Raw genomic sequence first — 22,584 nt, forward strand, 5'->3', positions numbered from 1 at the left:
TTTAAAAGACCTTGTAACTAGCTAGATTCACCTCCATTTTTCTCACTTTTAGCTGGTAGCTAGCAGTGTTGCAGAACTCCCTGTACTTTAGACAACATTTAATAAACAACCAAGTCCAAATGAGAAATTAATCTCCTTTATGTTTTAATCCTGACTGAGTGAGGGCAGAAGAGAATGAAGACAAGCCACTGGTTAGGTGGTGCACTTAACCCATTACACACTAATACATTAAAGATGACCAGTCTTTTAAGTGGCTTTGCTGATTTTCTTGTATCATACAGAGATATCAGTCGGACCTGTGAGTCACTGCCCTCCCTGCTGACCACAGAGGAGCCTGGCATCACCTTCAGAGCTCAGAGCAAAGTCATCCCTCACCACACCTGCCTCTCTTGGCTGACAAGTGTGTGCTGGGCTGAGATGTAGCCAAGCCACAGTCCTCTCAGCACTGCACTGGCATCCTGCTTCCCCTGATTACGAAAAGGTTGTGGTGACATTTGGTGTTTTTATCTTTTTCTGGAGCTGCAGTTGTAGCCATCCATCTCCTGAGCTCGAGTCCTGTGCCCTTGCTCCTTAAAGAGCTCCTGTCTTGGCCCTGGGACATTTGACTTTCAGTGTAAAATTGCAGCACTGTCAGAAAACTGAGAGCTCAAGTGACTCCACCAGAGCTGGAAAGTCAGAATGAATCATTGCAGCTGCACAGCTGAGATAACAAAATCTCTACAGCCACAGATAAAGGTGCCTGTCAGACTCCTCTAAGCCCCAGAACCAGGAATGTTGGATGGGATCCTCTGCATGCCCCAATGGCTAATGGCATGCAGGGAGATGTCACACAGGAGTGACATCATGAGGAGTGAAAATGCAAACATTTTTAGTCATGCTCTGAGAAAAACGTTTTCATTTTTCCCTTTCATTGAAAGAAACATTGTACTTTCCTGGAGGCAGTTATCTGATAACCAGAAAGGAAAAGCAGGAGAAAAACAGTGGAAAGGCATGTTCATGTTTGTACATAAAACTTCAGGGCTACATTCCCTTAATTAAATAAATCATTTGGAGAAGAGCTGCAGAAACCTTTCAGGTGACCCAATGGGAAGTGGGGGGTCATCATTAATAAATCCAGCATAAATCCAGCACAAACCAGCACAAAGCAAATCTGTTGTGCTGCAAGTGCCACTTTGGGAAGGGTTCAGAGTAAAAGTTGCTCATGTCACAGTTTTGTCACCAGTGCAGCAACACAGGGCATCTTTCTTTGCCCCAGGAACAGTAAAGCAATCAGTTCATTTTCCTTTAAAAAGGAATAATTTAGACCATTTTGCAATATGCATCGCTTGAGAATTGCTGGATGAGGAGCTGGTGTGATAGAAAATGGACTCCCTCTGTAGAAAAGGTAAATAAAGAGTCAGTGTGGTATTTGCTCTCACAGAACAGATGGAGTGAACAGGAAACACAGTGGCTTTAGCTAGAGCTGGTCCCCTCTTTGCCTCTTTGGGTAGGAGTTGACTTTTTTTCAGTCCCAATTTTTCTGTTGTCTGAAAATATCCAAGTGACTAAAGAAGAAAAAAAAAGGGAATTCTTGCTGGATGTAGTTCGGTCTTAAAAATAAAGCATTGTTTACTTCAGTGCCTCTTGGAGTGGAATTTATAAGCAGATAGTTATATACATATTTATTAAACATTTGTACACTCAGTAAAGGTTAGAAGGTACTTTCCTCACCACCACCACAAGTGTTATTTCTCACTTTATAAGTTCATAAAGTTCATTCTTCTCAGTCATCAAAATAAAAACAAAATCCAGACACCAAACTCAGAAGTGTTTTTCTGTGCTTTGACAACTCAGAGTGGGCATTTCCCACCCTCTGTGTGTCTTCTGGATGAATAATTTTGGACTGTGATGAACCATAACGTGCCTTTGGCTCCTTTTTGACATGTGCAAAGGCAGAGATGACCTTTTAATCTTCCATGATAGTATTTCTCCAGTTAAATGCTGCGTTTGCTCCGTGAGTTAATGTTCTCACTGGTGGGTTGACCATCTGCCATTTGTTCTCCTCTTTCTGTTCTTCACAGAAACACATGCCCAGGGAAGGGATCTGGGAAGGAAGTTACCATCAGGGTCATTGCTTTGACATGAAGGGGAGGCTTTGCTCCAGAAAAGAGCAGCCCCTGATATTCTGTCACTTCTGAGATGAAATAAAACCAGGCTGGAAAGCTGAGGGGTGAAAGCTGAACTTGTGTAACCACTCCACATTGATACCTGGGCAGCCTGTTCCCATGCCTCATCCTCCCCCACAGAAAGAATTTCCTCCTAGTGTCCAATCTAAACCTGCTCTCTGTCACTTTGAAGTCATTGCCCCTTGTCCTGTAACTCCAGCCTCTTGTAAAGTTTCTCTCCATCTTTCTTGCAGGTCCCTTCAGGTACTGGAAGGCTGCAGTTAGGTCACCTCAAAGCCTTTTTTTTTTCCAGTAGGAAAGGAAGGAGACTGGTTCCAACTGGAGAGGTTTACCAATGTGCCTCTTGTCTGTAGATGTTACATGGCATTGACTTTCCAGATGAAAATCTTCCTCAAAGACTTAGCAGCCAGTCACAGACAAAGCCCCCAGAATAAAATCCTTGTCCTTACCCTCAGTGCTTTGCTAAAACTGTGTGAGATCCCCTTTGGAATGAGAGAGCTGCTGCCATTGGTGTTGGCATGCTGTTACACACACCTTATTAAAAATATAATGAAACAACCCCAAGGGCTTTCTGATGGAATAAAATGCTCTTACCTTCTTCACCATCTGGGCAAAGTCTCTGCTGTGTGTGTTGGGGAGCCCTGTGAGTGCCCTGGTGAGAGGTGCCAAGGAGGAGCCGTGGCCCACGATGAGGATGACACCTGGCACACCAGGAAAAGGAAAGAGCTGGTAAGGGAGCTGCAGCACTGCCACATTCCCCAGCAGCTGATGGGGATGGGGTGGCTTTGGGGCTGTTCATCTTTGCAGACCTTTTTGATAATGTGGCAGAGTGTGTTGTGATGGACAGAAAATATCTGCAGTGTTGAGCATGCCAGCTACTGAGAGAAGGAATTTGTGAAGGAATGAGAAACAAGCTTTCCAGGAAAGTGTATTATCTTTTGCTGAGCTACATCCCAATGTAGAAAGACCAATGAAAGCATATACTTGAGCAACTTAGTACTCTACTGGCTCAGTTTTATTTTACTTTTTCCATTTCTATCCCATAAATTGCATGCATGTTACTTCAGTGTAGCCCAAGACAAGCACTGACTTTACCTTAAGCTCTGTGCAGTGCCAACAGCTCATATTAAATGTGTTTCTGTTGGCAAATCTCTGCCAGCTCCTGTTACTGCAAGTGTCTGACAGAACATTCAAAGACCTGAAACCTCTACCTTTGCTGGGGCAGGCACTGATGATCTGTTTTATAACCACAGAGCTTCTGCTGACATAGTCTTCATAACTTTCTGATGGCACCAGAGAAGAGAGTGGGAAGTTACCCCTGCCAATAAAATCACAAATGTATGTTAATCTAGATGAATACACTCTTAGCAACATTGAATGACTACACCAGAGAAAAGGCACTTGGTTAAAAGGTTTATCTACTGACTTGGCTGACACACTGCTTGTCTGAAGCATTAGCTTCTCTCTGAGTAATTTCCATTAAATCTCATGCCTAAGTCTCATAGCTCATAAAGCACCAGATGCAGCAAAAAGCAGGATTCAATAAAACTTGTAGTTCACAGTGGAGATTATTTAAAGCGGGATTTATGCCTAAGAAAAGCTTTGAGCAATTCTGCCAGCAAGGACCACTGCCCAGACATGAGCTGCAGTGCTGCCTGGGTCTTCCAATCCTGAGCACAAACAAAGGAGAGACACTAATGATGCTTGCAAGATTTGCAATGCTTGCAAGATTTGGTCCATCAGCATTAATCTCCTCAATAAACCAAGTAAATAAAAATCTGCAATGAACGAGGCTTATCTGCATTGCTGGTCAAATGGGTAGTAAAGAGTTTCACTGCTAGAGTTTAAAAAAAAAAAGGGTATTTCCAGGGACCATAATCACAATGCATCACTCCAAATTATCTGAGCACCTCTGCTGAGACCAGGCATTCTTCCTTCTTTTATATACCAGGGTTTTTCAGGCACCCAAAAACCCCTAAGAGCCAGACCTTCACACTGCTGTGAGTCCTCAGAGAACACCTCTGTTCTGGTGGGGCTTGGGTGATGGACAGCATTTGCAGTGGTTGCATTTGGTAAAACCAGACCCTGCTGTCCAACCAGCTCAACAGCAGAGTGAACCTTGCCAATGGATTTTGTTTTGATGCTTAATGTTATATCTGGTTTTTACTGATACCCTTTGCTGATGGCTCTTCAAGTGGTCTCAAATGCTCATTTACAACACCTGGAACCCAAGGACTTTTTTTTAAACCCTGCAAATGATGGGAAGAAAAGGGCATTCTATGTACAAGTTTGTAATTCATCCACCCTATTTTTGCCTGGATCTGAGTGAGCTGTGAGGGGCCTAAACACTCTAATTAATATTACCTTAGAGATTCCCCTCTGAAACCTCCCACTGCTGTGCATTTGCACAGTTTCTTTTGAGGCAAGTGATTTTGTATCAAAAAACCCCTGGAGAACAGTCTGTTAGTGAAACACCAGAAAGACCTGTGCTCCAAAAAAATGAAGGATTTTGGAGACTTTATGCAGTCTCAAAAAAAGATAAATCCTTGGCTGTAAGGAATGTCTTAGGAATGAGATGTTTCCTTTCTCCCTTTCTTGAATAGGTGGGAAATCCCAGAGACAGCTGAGTAATTTCCTGGATCTGGCTGTGCACTGCAAACACCGAGCAGCCTGGTTGGTGAACGAGATGAGGAGCTAGATTGAATTGGAGGTTTATCATTTCCTGCCGGGCTGTGGTTTGCAAGTGCTCAGAAAAGGCATCGACCCTCACCTCACGAAGTTATGAGGGCTCCAAAAAGTCCTTGCATTAATCTTTGAGCAACCTAAAATGATACCAGAAACATCAATTAAAGTGAAATGCTCTTATCTTGCCTGTCCCCAAGACCTCTTGCTGCTGCCCTGCAGACCCTCAGCCAAGGGCTGACTGACCTTATATAAAGTGACATTTCTCTGTCACTGAAAATCAGGTTATTCTTCGCATTTCTGAAGTGTTTTCACATGAACCAAAGGTAAAGCAAAGCTCCTGGCACCTGAAATTAATGCCCATAAAGTCAAGGCAACACCAGAGGAGAGCTGGTCCCATGCACAAGATGTTTGTGCTAGTGCACCCATGTGCTGGTGACAGCACATCTTATTTTATATCCTATTTTGATCTGAATTTGATCAGAATCACCCCATCTTTGCAGTGTTTGCAATGACACATGAAAGAAGAAGATATCTCAGAGAAAAACCCCACAGCTTTATCAGCCAGACACAGAGCAGTACCTGTAACTTGTATCTATGTCATAAGATGCCTCCATCAGCTCTGCCACAGTCATGAAGGTGGGGATTGCTCTGCTTGCTTCCCACTTGGTCCACTCAAACAGTCCTGGTTCCACCCTGATTCTGACTCTTGGATTTAATTTAAGCCCTGCAAGAACAAGAAATTGATGTTAGGAGAAAGGTGCACTCAAATTGCCACGCTCAGGCTATAATTCTGCCTTGTTTTCTGTTGTACTTTCATTAATGAAAATTAAATCTTTATTAACAACCAATTGGTTAAAGGAAGCCACCATTATATTCTTGTTAGACTAACGTAAAGAGACTGCAAGTTATAATTATCATTATCATAATATTTGAAGCTCTCTTGTGATGCTCTGCTAGAAGGAAAAAACTCAATTTTGCAATGTTGCAATATGAATAAACTTCAGACAGGAAATGTTTTTAGCATTTTTATGTAGCATTTTGCTCAGTATTCTCAAGAGAGGTTACTGAGTGGCAGTGAATGCATTTTTATATAAACATGGTTCTGAACTGTGAACTTGCTGAAAGGGACAGGAGATGAAAAAAGAAGAGAGGGAGAGGAAAGGAATGGAAAGATGTTCTGCAACATGAAGGATTCAAATAGTTTGGCTTGCAAAAGGAAGCATGGAAGCAGTGTTTCCTGATTCACATGCAGATCCTTCACAGCTCTGGAAACATCTGATATTTGGGTCAAAACATTTTCTAGAAGAGGTGGCACTGGTGATTTGATGGACAGCTACTAATGTTGAACTCAAGCAGATAAGAAACACCTCTGTTTCATATAACATTAGGTTCCATTTTAACCATCAAGGACTAGTGTTTATGTGCTCACATCCCACAGGCTGTACACACACCAGCAGGTTTGCTGCTGCCTGCACTACCAGCAGTCAAAACCACCTCTCCTTCCCTGCCTAAAGAAAACCACAGGCAACCACAAAGTCGTGCACCTTCCTAATAGCTCGTGTCAGAGGCTGAGCAGAAGTTTGGTGAAGCTGTTTCCAGCGTGGCAGAAGCAGCTGGCAGGTTTGGTGCCTTACCCTGCAGTATGTGCTGAGCTGTCTGCACACAGCACAGGGCAGGGGACGAGTACACGTGGCTGACTGTCACCTCCTGGTCCAGCAGAGCTTCCCCTGGATGGCAACACCAAAGGATGAGATGAGAAACGACTACAAACCACCTTCTGCAAAAAAACAGCTGAGAGCTTAGCAGTTTCATCAACATGGGGTACACTGACAGTCCCTTTCTGTTGCATTTTTTTGCTGGTTTAGCTCATTAGAAAGCTCATTCTGGTGGAAACATCAATTCTAAAATGAGTGTTGGAAAGATAATTGCAGAAGATTCACCCCAAACCTGCAAACAGCAGTGAGGCATTTGGCTGTCCCCATATATCTGAGCAACCAGAGACAAGCATTTGCAGCAGACCAGCACTGTCCCAGTCGTGCACCTTGCTCAGGGAGCACAACCAGCTTCATGTGGTGAGTGAATTGAGTCAGCCTAACCCACAGCCATCCTCCTGCAGTGAGGTGACCATTCTGCTGACCGTGGAGCTGCTTCCTCTGGCCAGCCCCTTCCCTCCTCACTGTCCACTCAGGGACAGCTGCACAAGACATCCATCCCTTGCAGGCAGGGCACAGGTGATGTTCTGGCTTCTTCCTTTCCACTTTCTCTGCCAGGAACTGGCAGAGGGGGTCTCAAAGAAAAATAACCAGCTGTGTTCTCTATTTTAGTATTTAAGATCTTGCAGCAGTTGCCCACAGAGAATTGTGGCCACAGTGAGTGCTGGTAGGAAATTTTTCTGCTGCAAAGCCAGCATGAGCTTTGGCAGATGATGACAGCCTGCTTCCCAAACCCTTACATTTGCAGGGGGATAATATCCAGCTTACCTATAAGCCTTGACTGGAAAATACCACAGCAAGATAAAGGAGGATCATTTTCAAACTGCTTCGTGCTGTCTTTCCTCCTCGGCAGGGAGGAGGGGAAGTTCAGATCTGCTCTGTAGTATTTCCCTGAAACAAGGCAGGACATTTTGCTGTTGGCACAAGGGAGGCAGCAGCTCTGTTATGTTTGTTTTACAGACAGTGTCTCACTGATGAAAAACAGCCAGTGCTATTACCTTAAAGGGGTCATGTTTTAAGGTCACAACACTGCCTTGGGAAATCCTCTGTCCCAACAGAATAGCTCCCCTTCTTCAAGCTCAGAAGGAGCAAATGGGGAGGAGGAAAGAACAGGAAACCAGGAGAATTTGGCATTGTGGGACTCAAAAGAAACAAAAATCCCCTCCCTATTTATATTCTTTTACAGTTGCCAAAAGGATTGAAAAAAACACATCTCCACTGAATCAAAATGACACCAATGCATTGATTATGCAGCTATGAGGCACCACTCTCCTTATCTGGTGTGAATTCCATGCACTAAACATGGGGAATCTCCAGCATAGCAAGGCAGAATTTCAGCATAAAGCTCTCACTTGTGAACTCCCACCTCTTGTTCCCCTCCTCCCTCCTGACACACATTGCCCTGTTTTGAGTCAATTTTCTTCACCTGAAAGATTTTTTTTTTCTTTTTTTTTTCTTTTTTTTTGAGAGAAAGAGGAAATTCAGGTTTTAATTTAGGTCAGTGCTGATATTTCATTTCCACCACAGGTTCCCCAGGTGGGACTAGTGACATAGAGTGACTCTGATCAACAGCCCATGATTCTGACTCAGGCACAGAAAGGTGGAGGGGGCTGACAATCTCCACCTTCCATAATGAGAGGCGATGAGTGTGCTGCTGTGATTTGTTGATGTACCAGCGAGACACACTTCCATCAGCAGCACAAGGGCTTTGTTTACCTGCAGAATTTAGTGAGCATAAACATGAAGGACTTCAGGACATTGTGACCTGGTTATGTGCAGGTTGAAGCAGTGCCTGACTTGCACTGTTACCACTCTGTTGTGCCAGTGTTGACATTTACACACAGATTGAATCTCTCCTACTCAGTTACTGGGGTTAATTGGGTTTGGTCCTGCTTTCTGAACATCCTCCTGTTACCTTACTCACCATCTGCAGTCAGGCACTGCTGAAGCCAAGATTTTCCAAAGACCTGATCCACTCTTTCCCCGTGGTGCATCACCAGCACCCCTCTCCACAGGGCAGCGCTCTGGGAAAAGGGAGGTTCAGAAGGATGTTTGTTGGGATGGATAGGATTTGACAGGAAGGTCACACACATGTATGTATAACAGAAAGATTTTTGAATGTAGAATCTGAAGAAGGAATAGAAATAATAGCAAGTTTTGACATAAAAGAATTGAAGGCAAAGGGCAAGTGAGTTAGAAGAGGCTTTTATGACTCTGAGCAAAGGATAAATCCACCTCAAACAAATGATGTTTTTACCAAGCAAAAAAATTGTCACAGGCAAACAAGAAAACCAATTTTGCAAGTAGAGAAAAAAAAATCTCAGAATTTTCCACTGCAAGAAAACTGCAAAAAACCTTCTAGCTTAAACAGTAACATGCTAACTTTTTGTGATTGGAAAATAGTAACAGGAATATAGTAATGTTGGTAGTTGTGATAGACTGTAGGTAATAGTAAAGGCAGTGATTGGTTGTCATGTAATAAAATGCACAGCAAATAAAGAAATACAATGCTTTGTAACATGAATGGAACAGAGCTTCAGGACACAGAGCTTGCCTATAGCCAACAGCTCTAGGCTCACCCACGACCCACAACTGCTGGAACCTCATCTATGCAATAAACAGCATCTTAAGAACTGTCTGAAGTCTCCATCTCTCCATCCAGCTCGTACAGATGTTACCTATAACCTGCAGGAAAAGTCAGGATTCCTGCAGAAGAGATAGTATAATAATAGATGCTTGTCTTTAGGACAGTGATAAGCCTGACTGGTTCTCCACTGAAGGCAAATAAAAGAGAATTATAAAATCATGAATGCTGGAAAAGATCTTTGGGGTTATTGAGTCCAACCTTTGACTGATCAGCACATTTTCAACTCAGCCATAGCCCTGAGTGCCACACCCAGTTGTTTCTTGTACACTTCCAGGGTTGGTGACTTGACACCTCCCTGGAAAGGCTGTTCAATGCTTGACCATCCTTTCAGTGGAAAAATTCTTCCTGCTATCCAGCCTGAACTTCCCCTGTTGTGGTTTAAGGACACTCCCTCTTGTCCTGTCAAAGTCACACCCCTGACCCTCACAGGCTACAGGTTCTAATTCTGTGTTAGCACCAGTGAAAGACAGTGCTGGTGACAGATCTTTTCATCTCAGTGTGGGAAGGAATCATAACTTTAATTTTTATCATATGGTTGATATAAACAAAACCCAGAAAATTAGCTAAGATCTGACTGTTAATGCCCTTCTCTACACCAGGACTAACACCAGGCTTCTCCTTCTTTTCCTAGTGAAAATACCACTTCTACATTTTCATAACTGTGTGACCAAATCAACAGTGAACCCAGATCTCCTACAAGGCCACTTTTTTACTTAGACTGCATGGAATTACAAATAAATTTGAAGTAATTTGGGGTTAGTATACAATGCACATTAAATACAAATGAGAAGAAGATAAACAGGTCAAAGGTTTTACAACTTTAAAACAGTGTTACTGCTGTAGCACTGAGCTAAATGCTCTGCATCTTCAGCAACAGAGAAGACAACTCTTAAGAAGTGGTTTGAGGTTGATATTAAATTCTGTTAACTACTTGCACTTCTGCCATGAAACACCCAGCAACTGCCACAAGAGCAGAGTATAAACCCAAGGTTTTGTGCTCTTCTCCTTGAAAGGAACCCAGAGGCCAGGGAAACTCTAGACTGGAGATATGCCCATCTCCAAAACACATTTCTGACCCGGATAAGAGAAGCCAAGAGCCAGAGGAAGGATGTGTGACTTGTTCAGAAAGTTTTTACATGGTGTCCTGGAGGCCCCAGGGTGGGAGTTCCCTCGAGGTGCCCTCAGTTTCTCTGATGTGAGCACAAACCAGCTCAGGGTTATTGCCCAGCACAGCAGGAGGAGAGGCTGTGGGGCCAGCAAGCTAAAGGGTTTCTGAGGAATGTCTGTGCTAAAAATGCATTTTGCCATCTCTGACAGAGCCAAAGAGGCAATGCAGGTGCAAATGTGCTGTAGGAAAAAAAAACAGAGTCCTTATTTGTTTTGCTCTTCCTACCAGAGGACCAGTGGACATGGGAAAAATTGATTTTGAACCTGGGTGAAAAATGTGATCCTACAGTGCTGTTAACCACTCCAGCTAGCTGTTCTGTGCACTGACCTGCACTAGCTACATATCTAAACATAAAGAAGAAAATGGAACATTTAAATGTGATCTGGGGCCATGGAAGCCTCCAAGATGACATCCATGAAATCTGGACATGAAAGCAGCCATGAACAATGAGCCTAATTCAGATTTAGTCACTCTGCCTGAAGCCACATGGAAATCAGGGGAGGTTGTGCCTGTGTCTCACCTGTCTCCATACCCACTGAGGCACTTGAGCAGAGAACTCATGTGTTGTGCTATTATGGAAGACAAGTGTGATATACATCATATACATGACAAAAAAAACGTGTGAGCTATTATAAATTACAGTTTGAGTGTGTATGTATATATAAATGTGCAAGATAAATAAAACAGAGTGTACAAATGTGCAATAAAACATGAAAATATGAGGGAGGGAAAGGAAGATACTAACAAATTTACTAAATGCCATTAATTAATAGAATATCTGATAAAGCATGTAGAAAAGATAAGAAATAGTAAAAAACAATTACCTGGAGAGAAAGAACATTGGTTACACTCCTTGACACACTGACATTATGGGCTTCCCCATTCAGCTTTACATTGGGGTCCTTTTCAGTTCTGGTGAAGGATCTTGAAGCTGTGTCAAAAACATATTCCCTGTACAAAAAGCAGAAGCAACACACACACAGAAACATACAGGCACACACACAAATAGAAGAGACTTTTGAGTCATGATGTTGTTTACAGGATCAGCAAGTCAGGATTCGTGTTCTATTCAATACTTTTTGCATATTTGCAATCCCCCTCATCACTTTGCTGTTCATTTAGAATATGCCCCATAAAAATGAGGTTAAACTATTAGGAACTGATGGTGTACATTGGGTGTAACCCTGCTAAAGTGGGAGCTTCAAGAAGGTGGCCTCCTCCCTTTCTCTGAGACATCAAGAAATGCACCAAAATTTCCCATCTTAGAAAAATCAGCTCTAATCTGCAAGTAGCATCAGCTGTGCTGCAGGATGTCAGCTGCAGAGTGAGGTGCAGGAAGCCAGACAGGTGCCTTCTGATGCAGGGCACATCAACAAGATAAGGGTGGTGCCAAGGTGGTGGAGCAGCCTTTGTGTGGTTTCATTTCAAGCCAACTTTACAAGCCCTCGAAATTAGAAAAAAAAAGAAGAGAGCAGAGAGCCAGGCTGAAAGGCTGAGCCTGCCCTGGTAGAATGTGCTCTTTCAAAATTCATTAGGGTGTTCAGGTTCTTCAAGAGTGAGCAGGGGTCATCCCTGGAGCAGCTGAACTTATGAACTCTGGCTGTCTGCAGGTGTGTGTCCTGTCTCTTTTCTCTCACACATCTCAGCATCCCATCCCCTCCTGCCCACAAATCCCAGCAAGGAGGAGATTTCAGCCCTGTGAAATCCCGAGTTACCTGTGCCTGACCCAGGTGTCTGCCTCGTGGGCTCTCTCGGTGTAGTTCTCGGGGAGGAAGCCCCTGCAGCCGGTGCGGTGCGAGGTGCCGATCACCCAGCCCTCGCTCACGTCGCTCTGCTGCCCGGGGTCCACGTAGATCAGGTCCCCAGCATTGATCATGAGCTCGTCAATGTGCTGGGGTTTGTACTGGAACAGGGCCCTGAGCCTCTGTGGGGACACACAGCAGGGTCAGGATGCTCCCCGTGCTGCTCTGCTCAGGGGATGGTTGTTCTCTCTTCTGGACACAGAACCAGCTCTGCTTTCCACTCTGCAACCTCCTCTTTGGTGGCATTTTGGCAGAGGAGAAGGAAGACGCTACCACACTTACAGTGTGTGTAAAAACAGGAGCTTGGCTGTCACAAAAATACAGTAATTTCACTGCTATGAGGCGCACCCTTTTGACTAAAATTTTGATCAAAACCCAGAAGTGAGCCTTATAATCCGGTGTGCCTTATATATGGACAAAGTTGGGAAATTTGCCAACCCAAAGTGAGAGCCGCGAGAGCCGCACCTGCCGACGCTGGGGGTGGGTGGGAGTGCCGGGGCCCGCGGCACGGGGAGGGTGCTCGGGGCTGCATGTAAAGGCTCCACCAATCTGTGAAAAATGTTTGCAAATTGAGCACCTGCCAGTAAACCCCGCGATCGCACGATTCCGTTACTAATTCGTTACTTTGTTGCACGTGGATCCTCGCTGCAAAAAAAAAAGCGCGCCTTATAGTCCGGTGTGCGTTATATATGGACAAAGTTTGGAAATTTGCCAACACCTGGAAGTCCGCCTTATAGTCATGAAATTACTGTACTCTTTTCTCCCTGTATCTGGTACAGACTTTCTTGAAAGCAAGCATAGTTCTGACCTGTTTTTGTGGTTGCTTGCAGCTCTCCTGAGTGTGACTAAAATCCAATATGAGACTTGAGACAGAGTGATTTACTGATCTGACAAAAAGCTGTTGAACATTCTCAAATTTAAATTTGGAAATGAGAACGGAAAGAATATCCACTGGTTTCAACAAAGAGTCTGCTAAACAGAAAATCATCAGTGAGTACTGACCCCTGCTCACTGCTGCAGTTTTCATCATAGCTGAACAATCAAGAAAACTAATTTTGCTGAAGGGAATTTTGCTGCAAAACTGTAAACTGACAAATCCTAGAAAATATTAAAGGGTCATGATTTCCTGTCTTTTATTTTCTCACGTCATGGTAAGATTAGGCTTTTTCCCACTGGGGTTTGGAAATAGATTTTGAGACATGCAGGTCAAGCAACCTACCAAAATAAAGGTATTATGTACTGATTCAGGAGTGCAGTCTTTGAACCCAAAATGACACTGGAAACAGCCATGCTCTTTGAAGCCCTGTGCTGAGCAGGCAGAGATTTTCTTAAGGATGGAAAAAGTAAGATGACTGTAGCAAAGAAAATTAAAGGCTCAGAAAATGAAATAAATCTGGTTCCAGTACCTGGTAATGCACAAAACGCATGTCCCGAGAATAGAGAGCAGCCACCCACACGCAGGGCTCCCCCGGGTTAATGCATTTGGCCAGTTGCTCCAAAGTCTTCTGATGGTGAGGATAAAACCTGTGAGCCAAGGTGAGGTGGAACTGCTTCAAGGAGGGCTTCACGTGGCAGTCTAGGGATGAAAAATCACAGCACAACATAGAAACAAAGGTTGTTTAAAGCTCCTCTTGTTTTATCCTACACAATTTGCATGGTGCAGGAAATATAAATAGTGGCAGAGTAGATCTACTGAATAATGGTTTTTGAAGGGTGTAATGGTTTTAACCAGGCTAAAATCATTCACAAATGTGGGCTGGATTTGCTTTCTGGCTTCATCTGTGAGAAAAATAAATTATCATGGTTTGATTTCCTCTCCCAGCCTGAGATGTATTGAACTCATTTCTCCCAGACAAGGCTGTGGTGGGGCTGTGCCCCTTCAGTCTCCACTGGTGATGAAATTTCCTTTGGAAAAGGTATTAGGCTCTATTCCTAGGGATGCAGCCAGGGCATCCAGCTGGGCCACAGCACCATGAGGGTGGAGATCTGGGGAGTGTCATATCCCTGCCCATCCTGGATATCCTCAGCAATCACCTGCCAAATTATACACAGCATCATTTCAGCTTCTAGGCAAAAGTGCTGTGTCTTCAAAGATTAAAATATGCTCCCTTGGCGAGTCTGCTTGCAAATCTGTAGGTGAAGAGGGTGTTTGCTGGCAGGAAAACTCCATCTAAGCTTCCCTGGAGACAAAGGGAATGTCTGTGGCTACACATTTGTGCTACAACCCACCCATTTCCCTCTGGGGCTGGTCCTACCTGCCAGGGCTGAAGCCTCTGATGAGAATGCCACAGCAAACTCTTTGAGGATGTTTGCCTGGCTGTCATCAATGAAGAAGCCAAGGTAGCTGGGAGATGCATGTAGTGTTAGGGAAATGGATGGTGGAAAGCTCTGGGAAAAGCTGTCACCGACTCGCTTTAAGATGTCATACAACAACTCCACTTTCTGGTCTTCACACTGAAAGAAAACAGAGGAGGAGGCTTTAGCCACTAGCTCACAGCCAGTGCTGCAGCCTGTGTCACACAGCACTGCCAGAAAACTGTGGGGCTATAAACTTCCTGAGAAACACAAAACACCTAGGAATTTGCCTGAAATCCATAAAACCCAGCAGTATTTGCAATTGGATCAGCACAGTGTCCAGGGTCTGTAGCAGGAGATGGAGCCTTCAACTCAAGGTGTATCTAGCCTGGGTAGGAAAAAGCCAAAATATTTTACCATCTGTCAGGTGTGCAGTAACCAGTCTGAAATGAGACAGGGATCATGATTTCTCTCTTCAATTCTAAGCAGGAATTTGTGTTAATGTTATCCTACATCCTTTACTGAGATGTGCAAGGTGAGGGTTGCAATGCCTCTTCCAGACACGCCTTTAAAGTTGATGTCTCCCAAGAGCATGGCATTCATTATTAATTAATGATTTTTGTTCTGGATAATTTTATTTAATGGTCACAGAGCACCACTCAGTATTTTTCAACAAAATAATCTTATTTTTGCTGCCTCTTTTTGGCATGGTTGCAATGGCCCACCCTTAGGGGGAAGCAAGCACTCAATGGTTTAACATAAAAGAACGATGAACAAAGTAATTTTTGTCCAGCTTCCCTTGGCCAAGCCTGTTTTAGCACATCCCAGATACAGGTGATGTTCATGTGTTGCACCATCAACGTGCTAGAACTGGATTCCAGGAAGTCCAGAGTTTCCAGTCCAGTGCTTCACAAAAGATTTCACAAAATCTTCATCTTCAATAAAAAGAGTAAAATCTGGGACATGCCCCCATAGCTGCTGATGTGGCTCTCTAGAGCAGGCAGAGCTTTTCCTGAGATTCCCACAGGCTTGTACCAAAGCTGTCTGCACCCTGTGATAACCCTGTCCCTGCTCCACTGCTGCCCTGCCTGGGAAGGTTCATCATCCTAAATCCAGGCAGCAATGGACACGTGGAGCCTGACAGCAGCTGCACTGCACAGGGCTGCTCTAGATGGATCAGCCACCCCAAAAAACCCACTCAGGCATTGACTGCCACTCAAACATTAAGCATAATCAGACATTAATCATCACTCAGACATTAATCATCACTTAGTCTCATAATCTGAAGGTTGTGAGTTCGATCCTCACACAGGGCACCACTATATATCACTTTTATCTCTTTTTTTCTTCTCTGCCAGAGTTGGGATTAAAAGCTCAAGAGATGGAATTTCGTGTTTGGACTCAGATGTTTATTAATTCTTATCTATGTTACAGTGAGTGCTACAGAACTTCCAGCTAACAAACTAAAAATGGTGAAATGGTGATGCATCTCCCTCTCTACAAGGTCTTTTAAACCTAAACTAACAAAAATTAAGAACTAACACCTAAATTATTTTTACTTTTGACCCAATAACCAACCACCTGTGACCTGCAGTGTGGCATTTTCTATGCAATTAAACAAGATCCCACCTAGACCCATGAAGAGGAAGGTGAAGAAGGAAACAAAACCACCCCAAAACCTCCATCTTGCCTTCCACATATTACTATATTCTAAAACATCAAATTCCAAATTTTCCACCATGTGATACTACACACTTCTATTCAAACTGCACACCAGTGATTCTAGTTCTATCACTCAATTTTGGAAGTCTTCTCCAAGACCTCAGGTCAAAAACAGTGTTTTCCTGAGGGTCAGTGCCTGACAGCACAGAAAGTTCAAAAATCTCCATTTCCAGGGTTCCAACACTCATTCAGACATTAATCATCACTCAGACACTGAGCATTGCTCAGATATTGAGTGCCACTCAGACTTTGAGCTTCACTCAGGCATTAAGCATCACTCAGGCACTGAGCAGCACTCAGACATTAATCATCACTCAGATATTAAACATCACTCAAACATTGAGCATTACTCAGATATTGAGGATCTCTCAAACATTAATCATCACTCAGACTTTGAGCAGCACTCAGATATCAATCATCACTCAGACATTAAGTATCACTCAAACATGAACCATCACTGAGACACTGAGCATCACTCAGGCACTGAGCATCACTTAAACATTAATCATCACTCAGATATCAATCATCACTCAGACATTAAGCATAACTCAATCGTGAACCATTGCTGAAACACTGAGCATCACTCAGGCATTAAGAATCACTCAGGCACTGAGCATCACTCAAACATTAATCATCACTCAGATATTAATCATCACTCAGATATTAATCATCACTCAGACAATTGAGGATCATTTAGACACTGAGCATCACTCAAACATGAACCATCACTCAGGCACTGAGCATCACTCAGACACTGAGCATCACTCAAACATTAATCATCACTCAGACTTTGAGCATCACTCAGACATTGAGCATCACTCAAATATTAATCATCACTCAAACATTAATCACCACTCAGACATTGAGCATCATTCAGACTTTGAGCATCACTCAGGCACTGAGCATCACTCAAACATTAATCATCACTCAGACATTGAGCATCATGCATAGACTTTGAGCATCACTCAGGCATTGAGCATCACTCAGACATTGAGCATCACTCAACACTGAGCACCATGCCTGGACCTGGGTCATGTCATTCGATCACCAACAAGTTCAGGTGTCAGACAACAGCAGGTGGCCCAGTTTCCCCAAATATCACCCAGCTGAAACCCGACCCTTGCACTCTCCTTGCCTCACCGGGAAGAAGTCACAGAGGGTGACGTGGGGGAAAACCTCGTGGGCTCTGTTCTTCCCGCACTGGCGCTTGCTCTCCTTCCAGAACTCCTGCAGGCGGCTGTGCAGGCGGCCCGTGGGGCACAGATAAAGGGCATATTCCTGAGGGATTGGGTCATCCAGGGAGGGGTCATTGCAGTGGGAATGCAGCCTGAAATCGAGAGCACAGAACCGACAGTGAGTGTGTGCACCCCTGGCTCTTGTTTCTTGAAAGCCTCCATAGCAGAGATCACAAAAGGCAATGCAATTTTATTGTTTTCTCTCAAATGAAAAGCTGAACTAAAAGCTCATTTTTTCTCTCTGCAGCACAAAATAATGGAGAAATTTTTTTTCTGCTTATTTTTGAGTACTTTACATTTATCATGTACCTTTACTTCCATCAGTATCTGAAAATTAATGAAAACAAAAAGTACCTTTCTAGGGGTTTTCCCCCCCCTTTTTCATAACTGTAAATAAAGAACTAGAGGAGGAAAAAGGCAATGGGTGGAACATGTTGAAGAATGACAAAAAGATTAAAAAGCCACTCAAAACCAGCCTTTTTATTCAGCCCTAAGAAAAGCAAGCAAGACAAATGAGAAATGCACAAGGAAAGTTCAGAAACTCATATGCCATGTGATGATATTGTTCACCACATCTTTCACAGGCTGTATGTTTGTCTTTGCAGCTGTTGGATTGGGAATGGTTGTTGGGAAGTGTGGCAGCATCTTTGAAAAAAAATTATTTGGAAAGAACATGACATTCTCAAATGCTTCCTCTGGCTTTGCACAAAAGAAAAGAAAATAGACGAAAAAAATAAATAAGCAACTGAACCAAGGAAATTTTAAAAAGAAAGAAAAAGTAAAACAAAACCCAAAAGAAAGTGCAAGGAAAGACTCTATTTAATATGAAGGTGAATTAAAACAACAACAAAAAAATCAATTGTCAGCACATGAATGACATATTGTGAGAGTCTTGGTAGAGAGGAGAAAACTTTGTGGTGTTCACAATTGAGAAATGATTTTAATTGTAATAATTCCTCCCTCTGACCATCAGCCTTTCACCTTACTTTGTGCTGGGCCTGTCTGTTCCCCTTCAGCTGTCATGGGTTTACAAATTTTTTCCCTGTTTCCTTGTCCCTTTGTCTCAGGAGGCTTAAAGCTGAGGAGGATTTTCTGACCAGACCAGCTGGTCCTGTGAACTGACTCACTGGTAAAAGTAGAAGTATCTGCTTGTTTTTAATTTACCTAGACCTTCTGCAAGTTACCTTGTGTCCCAGAATAAGTACAAATACAAATATTTCTCTCTCTGTGAAATATTTACAAATATTTCAAAATCTGTTATAAATACAATTATTTTCATTTGGACACAAATTTTAAAAAAAAATCGAATTCAGTTTTGGGGTTTTTGTTGTTGTTGTTGTGGTGGTGGTATTATTTTTTTTAATGGCAGCTAACTTCAAATTCAGTGACAGGATGAGCACATCAATAAGGATTTTTAGGCAGGTTAAATGTGAAGGCACACCTTAGAAATCACAGGTACTTACCATTTTGCTGCATCTTCTGTTGTCTTTTGTCCAGTAGCAACCAAGGCTTTTTGCCTAGAAAAAGCACAAAATTAGTTCCTCAGAATACCAGAAAGAAAAGTTTTATAAAGTAAAGGCATTTAGTGACTGTAGTCATCAAGTCTATTTTCCAACATAGGCAGGACTTTTAGCAAGGCTTTTCCTAGCAAATGTTATTGCTCTTGAAGCCTTCCAGATAGCTTTTTTTTCTCACTGCAAGTCTTTAATTCCTTGAAGATTGGTAACCTGTCCTCCCCACAAATGCCTTTGTGTTCTGGAGGTGTTTCCTTGGCAGCCTTTCTGACTGCATGGATTTCCTTGGGGTTAGATAAACCATCCATCCAAGCACTGTAAGAGCTGGGTTTTCTTGGTTCATAGCAAAACTGTTCTGATTCAAGTTGCCAGGGCCAAGCCCATTAAAACTGGGCAAAATATGCTTATATTGGGGTGTGAAATATGGGTTGAGGATCCCTCAGAGCCAGCAGAGAGCCAGGGACAAAACCTCTCCTTTGATTCACATCTCCTTTTCTCACTAGCTCTTTCCAAAAGCCAGCTTTGTGTTTCACATGAGCAAATCTTTGTGCCTAAATACTGGGTGATGGGGGAAGGATTCCAGTGTTCAAGCAGCAGCTGCACTCATGAACCCCATTTCCACCCCTGAACTGCACCTACAAACTCCTCAGGAGAAACAGGAAGGGGAAGTAGAGACAGAGGGCACTGGGAAAAAAACTACTGAATTTCTTGGCATCTGCTGATGTCTTTCCTTCTCTTTTGAGGCCACCCTTTCTGGCCACTGGCTCTTGAGGACATTGAGCTGTGTTGCCTCCTCCCATTTTTGTTCTTCATCCATCCCTGTGACACCTGAACACACATCAGCATTGAGCTGCAGGACTCAGGCTCACCCTTAGGCTCCCTCCCAGTGTAAAAACGACAGGGGGAGTTTTCTTCAGTGTAAAAACTACACTGGGGCTTGTTAATAACATTTATATTTAAACATTGCTGGATCTTTAATGGGGCTCAGCAGGGATGAGGACAAATGTGAGCCTTTACACTCTAACTTCTTCTCTTCTCTCTTCTCTTCTCTTCTCTTCTCTTCTCTTCTCTTCTCTTCTCTTCTCTTCTCTTCTCTTCTCTTCTCTTCTCTTCTCTTCTCTTCTCTTCTCTTCTCTTCTCTTCTCTTCTCTTCTCTTCTCTTCTCTTCTCTTCTCTTCTCTTCTCTTCTCTTCTCTTCTCTTCTCTTCTCTTCTCTTCTCTTCTCTTCTCTTCTCTTCTCTTCTCTTCTCTTCTCTTCTCTTCTCTTCTCTTCTCTTCTCCTGTGCCTGGTGGAAGTGTGAGTGGCAGTGATGCCAGGGTTCATCACCACTCATTGCACAACCAAGGGAGTGTTTCACCACTTCTTGCCACTCTGCTCCTCCCACCTGGGAGCAAGCTCTGTGCAAGCAGCTCTGAAGCTAAAACAGAGCTTGGCTTCAACTTTTCTCCACATTGAGCCTTCAAAATTGAGAGCTGAGGCCATCAGCTGCCATCCTGCTCAGTCCCATCTCCTTCTCCTCTTGTGCTCCTCTCCAGACCTGTCCCCATTTTTGTCTCATCATGAGTTGGCTGTAGGATGATTTCCAGCAAGGTTTAGAGAGCCCTTAGCACTAGGGGTGATGAGGCTGTGACTAATCCTGCACTTCCACGATGAGAAGTGAAAATTGAAAAATAATGCAAACAGTAAGTTCTGCATGTACCAATTTCTCTCAGACAGAGAGAAGAATAAACCATTGAGAATCTGTAATGAAAGTAGACTAAAAATAAATCTACAGTCATAATAGGATGGCTCTTCCCTAAAACAGGAACTGCTGGCATGATTTCTTGTGGAAATTTTCTGATCTTAGTCTAGACATGACCCTCACATATTTGAGTTTCATTCATTGGGGAAATGCTGCTTTGGCCTGTTGGTTCTACGTGATGAAAGATTTTGTAATACTTACACCCCACCTCATATTTCTCAGGCAAGGACATGTCAAAAGAAACCTTTCAGTACTTTCATTCATGGTTTAATGGAGGGACAACAGAGACAGATAAAAGGATTTTTTAAAACGCAATCAAAATTTTGAAGGTCTTAAGGTCAGTAATAGGATTTTTTTTTTTAATTGCTCTTAGATATTTTGTTATCTTACATCAATTTGGGCAGTATTTCTGCTGCTGCTTCCTAATTTTGAACTGGGAAGCACAAAGTCATCTCAGAAGTAGCAGAAACTGTTTTGAAGGGAATTGGAAGAGCATTGCATAAAGCAGAAAAAATTCAGAAAGTCACCATCACTTTGGGCTGAGTTGGAGTATTAATAGAGAAATGATGAGCCATGTTTTCAGCCCACAGCTAAAATCCCACTGGGATCACTGGGAGAAAGGGACTCAGTTCCCTTGTGAGCTGTGCCCATCGTGTCTGACACTGATTGCTACCACAGCCATTCCCAAAAAACAACACAGCACTTACAAATGGATCCTCTTCCACTCGCCTAATTTCCAGTCAAAAGGCAGAGAGATGTTGCTCTTCTTTCTAAAATATTTTTATGAAGGGTTCTTTGATATTTAAATAATAATTTTATTTTTTTTTGAGCAGTTTGAACAAAATGTTCCCTACTTGCCATCCAGAAATTGGAAAATCCTCCCCAAAACTTGCCTGTCCAACAGGAGTGATGTTTGGGGGAGGAGTGACTGGTGCTTTTCTTTTGCATTAACTTGTTTTTCTGCCACCAGTTACTCTCTCATCCATTGGAGCTGCCAAGAACAGTGCCTCATTCTTTACTATGACATTTTCTAGACACGACATGATTTTTGGAACAAGACCCTGATTCAAGACAGGAAGAAAAATTGACAGACTTAGAGGGCATCTTAAGGAAAAAAACCCGTTTCCAGTGACACCATCCAGCAGGAGATTTTTGCCAGGCCTAAAGAAACTTTTGGCTAGGAATTACATCCATGTTTAATTCCTTTGTAATAAGAGTAATAAGCAGAAAAAAAATTAAAGACTATGTATCCCAAGAGCAAACTATGGTCAACTTCTCAACTCATTGAGAAGCCTCTTGAAACTCAGGATGTGGGAGGGTGAGCATCTTTAGATTTACGCAGTATTTTAAAATATTGGATATTGAGCAGGTTGGTTTTGCTATGTGGGCAATACACATGGAACTCAGAGCAAGACAGGTCTGATCCCTGAACGGGACCATCACCCCCAGGAGTAGCACAATCTTCTGATCCAAAATACCCTGCCTGTATGGGGATTTATGGCAAACACCCGAAATCTGAAATAAACCCGCCAGTGCAAAGGCGGCTGAGCGCTACTCACGCGATATGAGCCGGGAATCCTTTGGCCAGGAGAGGCTCGAGCAGGGCAGAGGTGCTCCTGCCCCGGTGCTTGTTGGACACCTTTGCATACACCTGTGCCTCTGCCATCCCCTCTGTCCTCCCTCCGCGTGTGCTCCGCGCTGCAGGAACCGGGGGAGGGCGCGAAGGAGGGAGGGACGGAGTCAGAAAATGAAACAGAGAGAGAGGCGGATAAAATAAAATTTAAAAAAACAAAAAACAAAACCAAAACCTCACACCCCCTGTGATCTTTTCTGACAAAAGCTGACATCCTGTTTTCACAGAATCTGCGCCTCTGAATTTTTGTGGCAGGGCGGCTGA

General features: G+C 43.3%; 1 protein-coding gene across 1 annotated transcript; it reads right to left on the reverse strand.

Moving 5' to 3' along the window:
• Positions 1-1,945: 1,945 nt before the first annotated feature.
• On the reverse strand, positions 1,946-22,353 carry UBASH3A (ubiquitin associated and SH3 domain containing A). Its single transcript, XM_033052642.1, has 15 exons — positions 22,247-22,353; positions 18,895-18,948; positions 17,337-17,523; positions 14,435-14,633; positions 13,586-13,755; positions 12,093-12,301; positions 11,202-11,328; positions 10,705-10,713; positions 8,487-8,586; positions 7,331-7,453; positions 6,485-6,577; positions 5,430-5,574; positions 3,377-3,483; positions 2,760-2,866; positions 1,946-2,083 (listed from the first exon to the last, which is right to left on the reverse strand). The coding sequence occupies exons 1-15, from the start codon at positions 22,351-22,353 to the stop codon at positions 1,946-1,948; spliced, it is 1,875 nt and encodes a 624-aa protein (XP_032908533.1).
• Between the last annotated feature and the right edge of the window lie 231 nt (positions 22,354-22,584).

Source organism: Catharus ustulatus, chromosome 2, assembly GCF_009819885.2.
Source record: "Catharus ustulatus isolate bCatUst1 chromosome 2, bCatUst1.pri.v2, whole genome shotgun sequence".
In the NCBI taxonomy this organism is placed as follows: domain Eukaryota; kingdom Metazoa; phylum Chordata; class Aves; order Passeriformes; family Turdidae; genus Catharus; species Catharus ustulatus.

Bases quoted from the DNA above. Each gene is read 5' to 3' on its own strand.
- UBASH3A (XM_033052642.1), bottom strand. From the start codon at position 22,353: ATGGCAGAGGCACAGGTGTATGCAAAGGTGTCCAACAAGCACCGGGGC. The intron at 14,634-17,336 runs GTGAGGCAAGGA...GTTTTCTTTCAG, and splicing joins CCCTCTGTGACTTCTTCCCG to TGTGAAGACCAGAAAGTGGA. The intron at 6,578-7,330 runs GTAAGCTGGATA...GTTGCCATCCAG, and splicing joins TTTCCAGTCAAGGCTTATAG to GGGAAGCTCTGCTGGACCAG.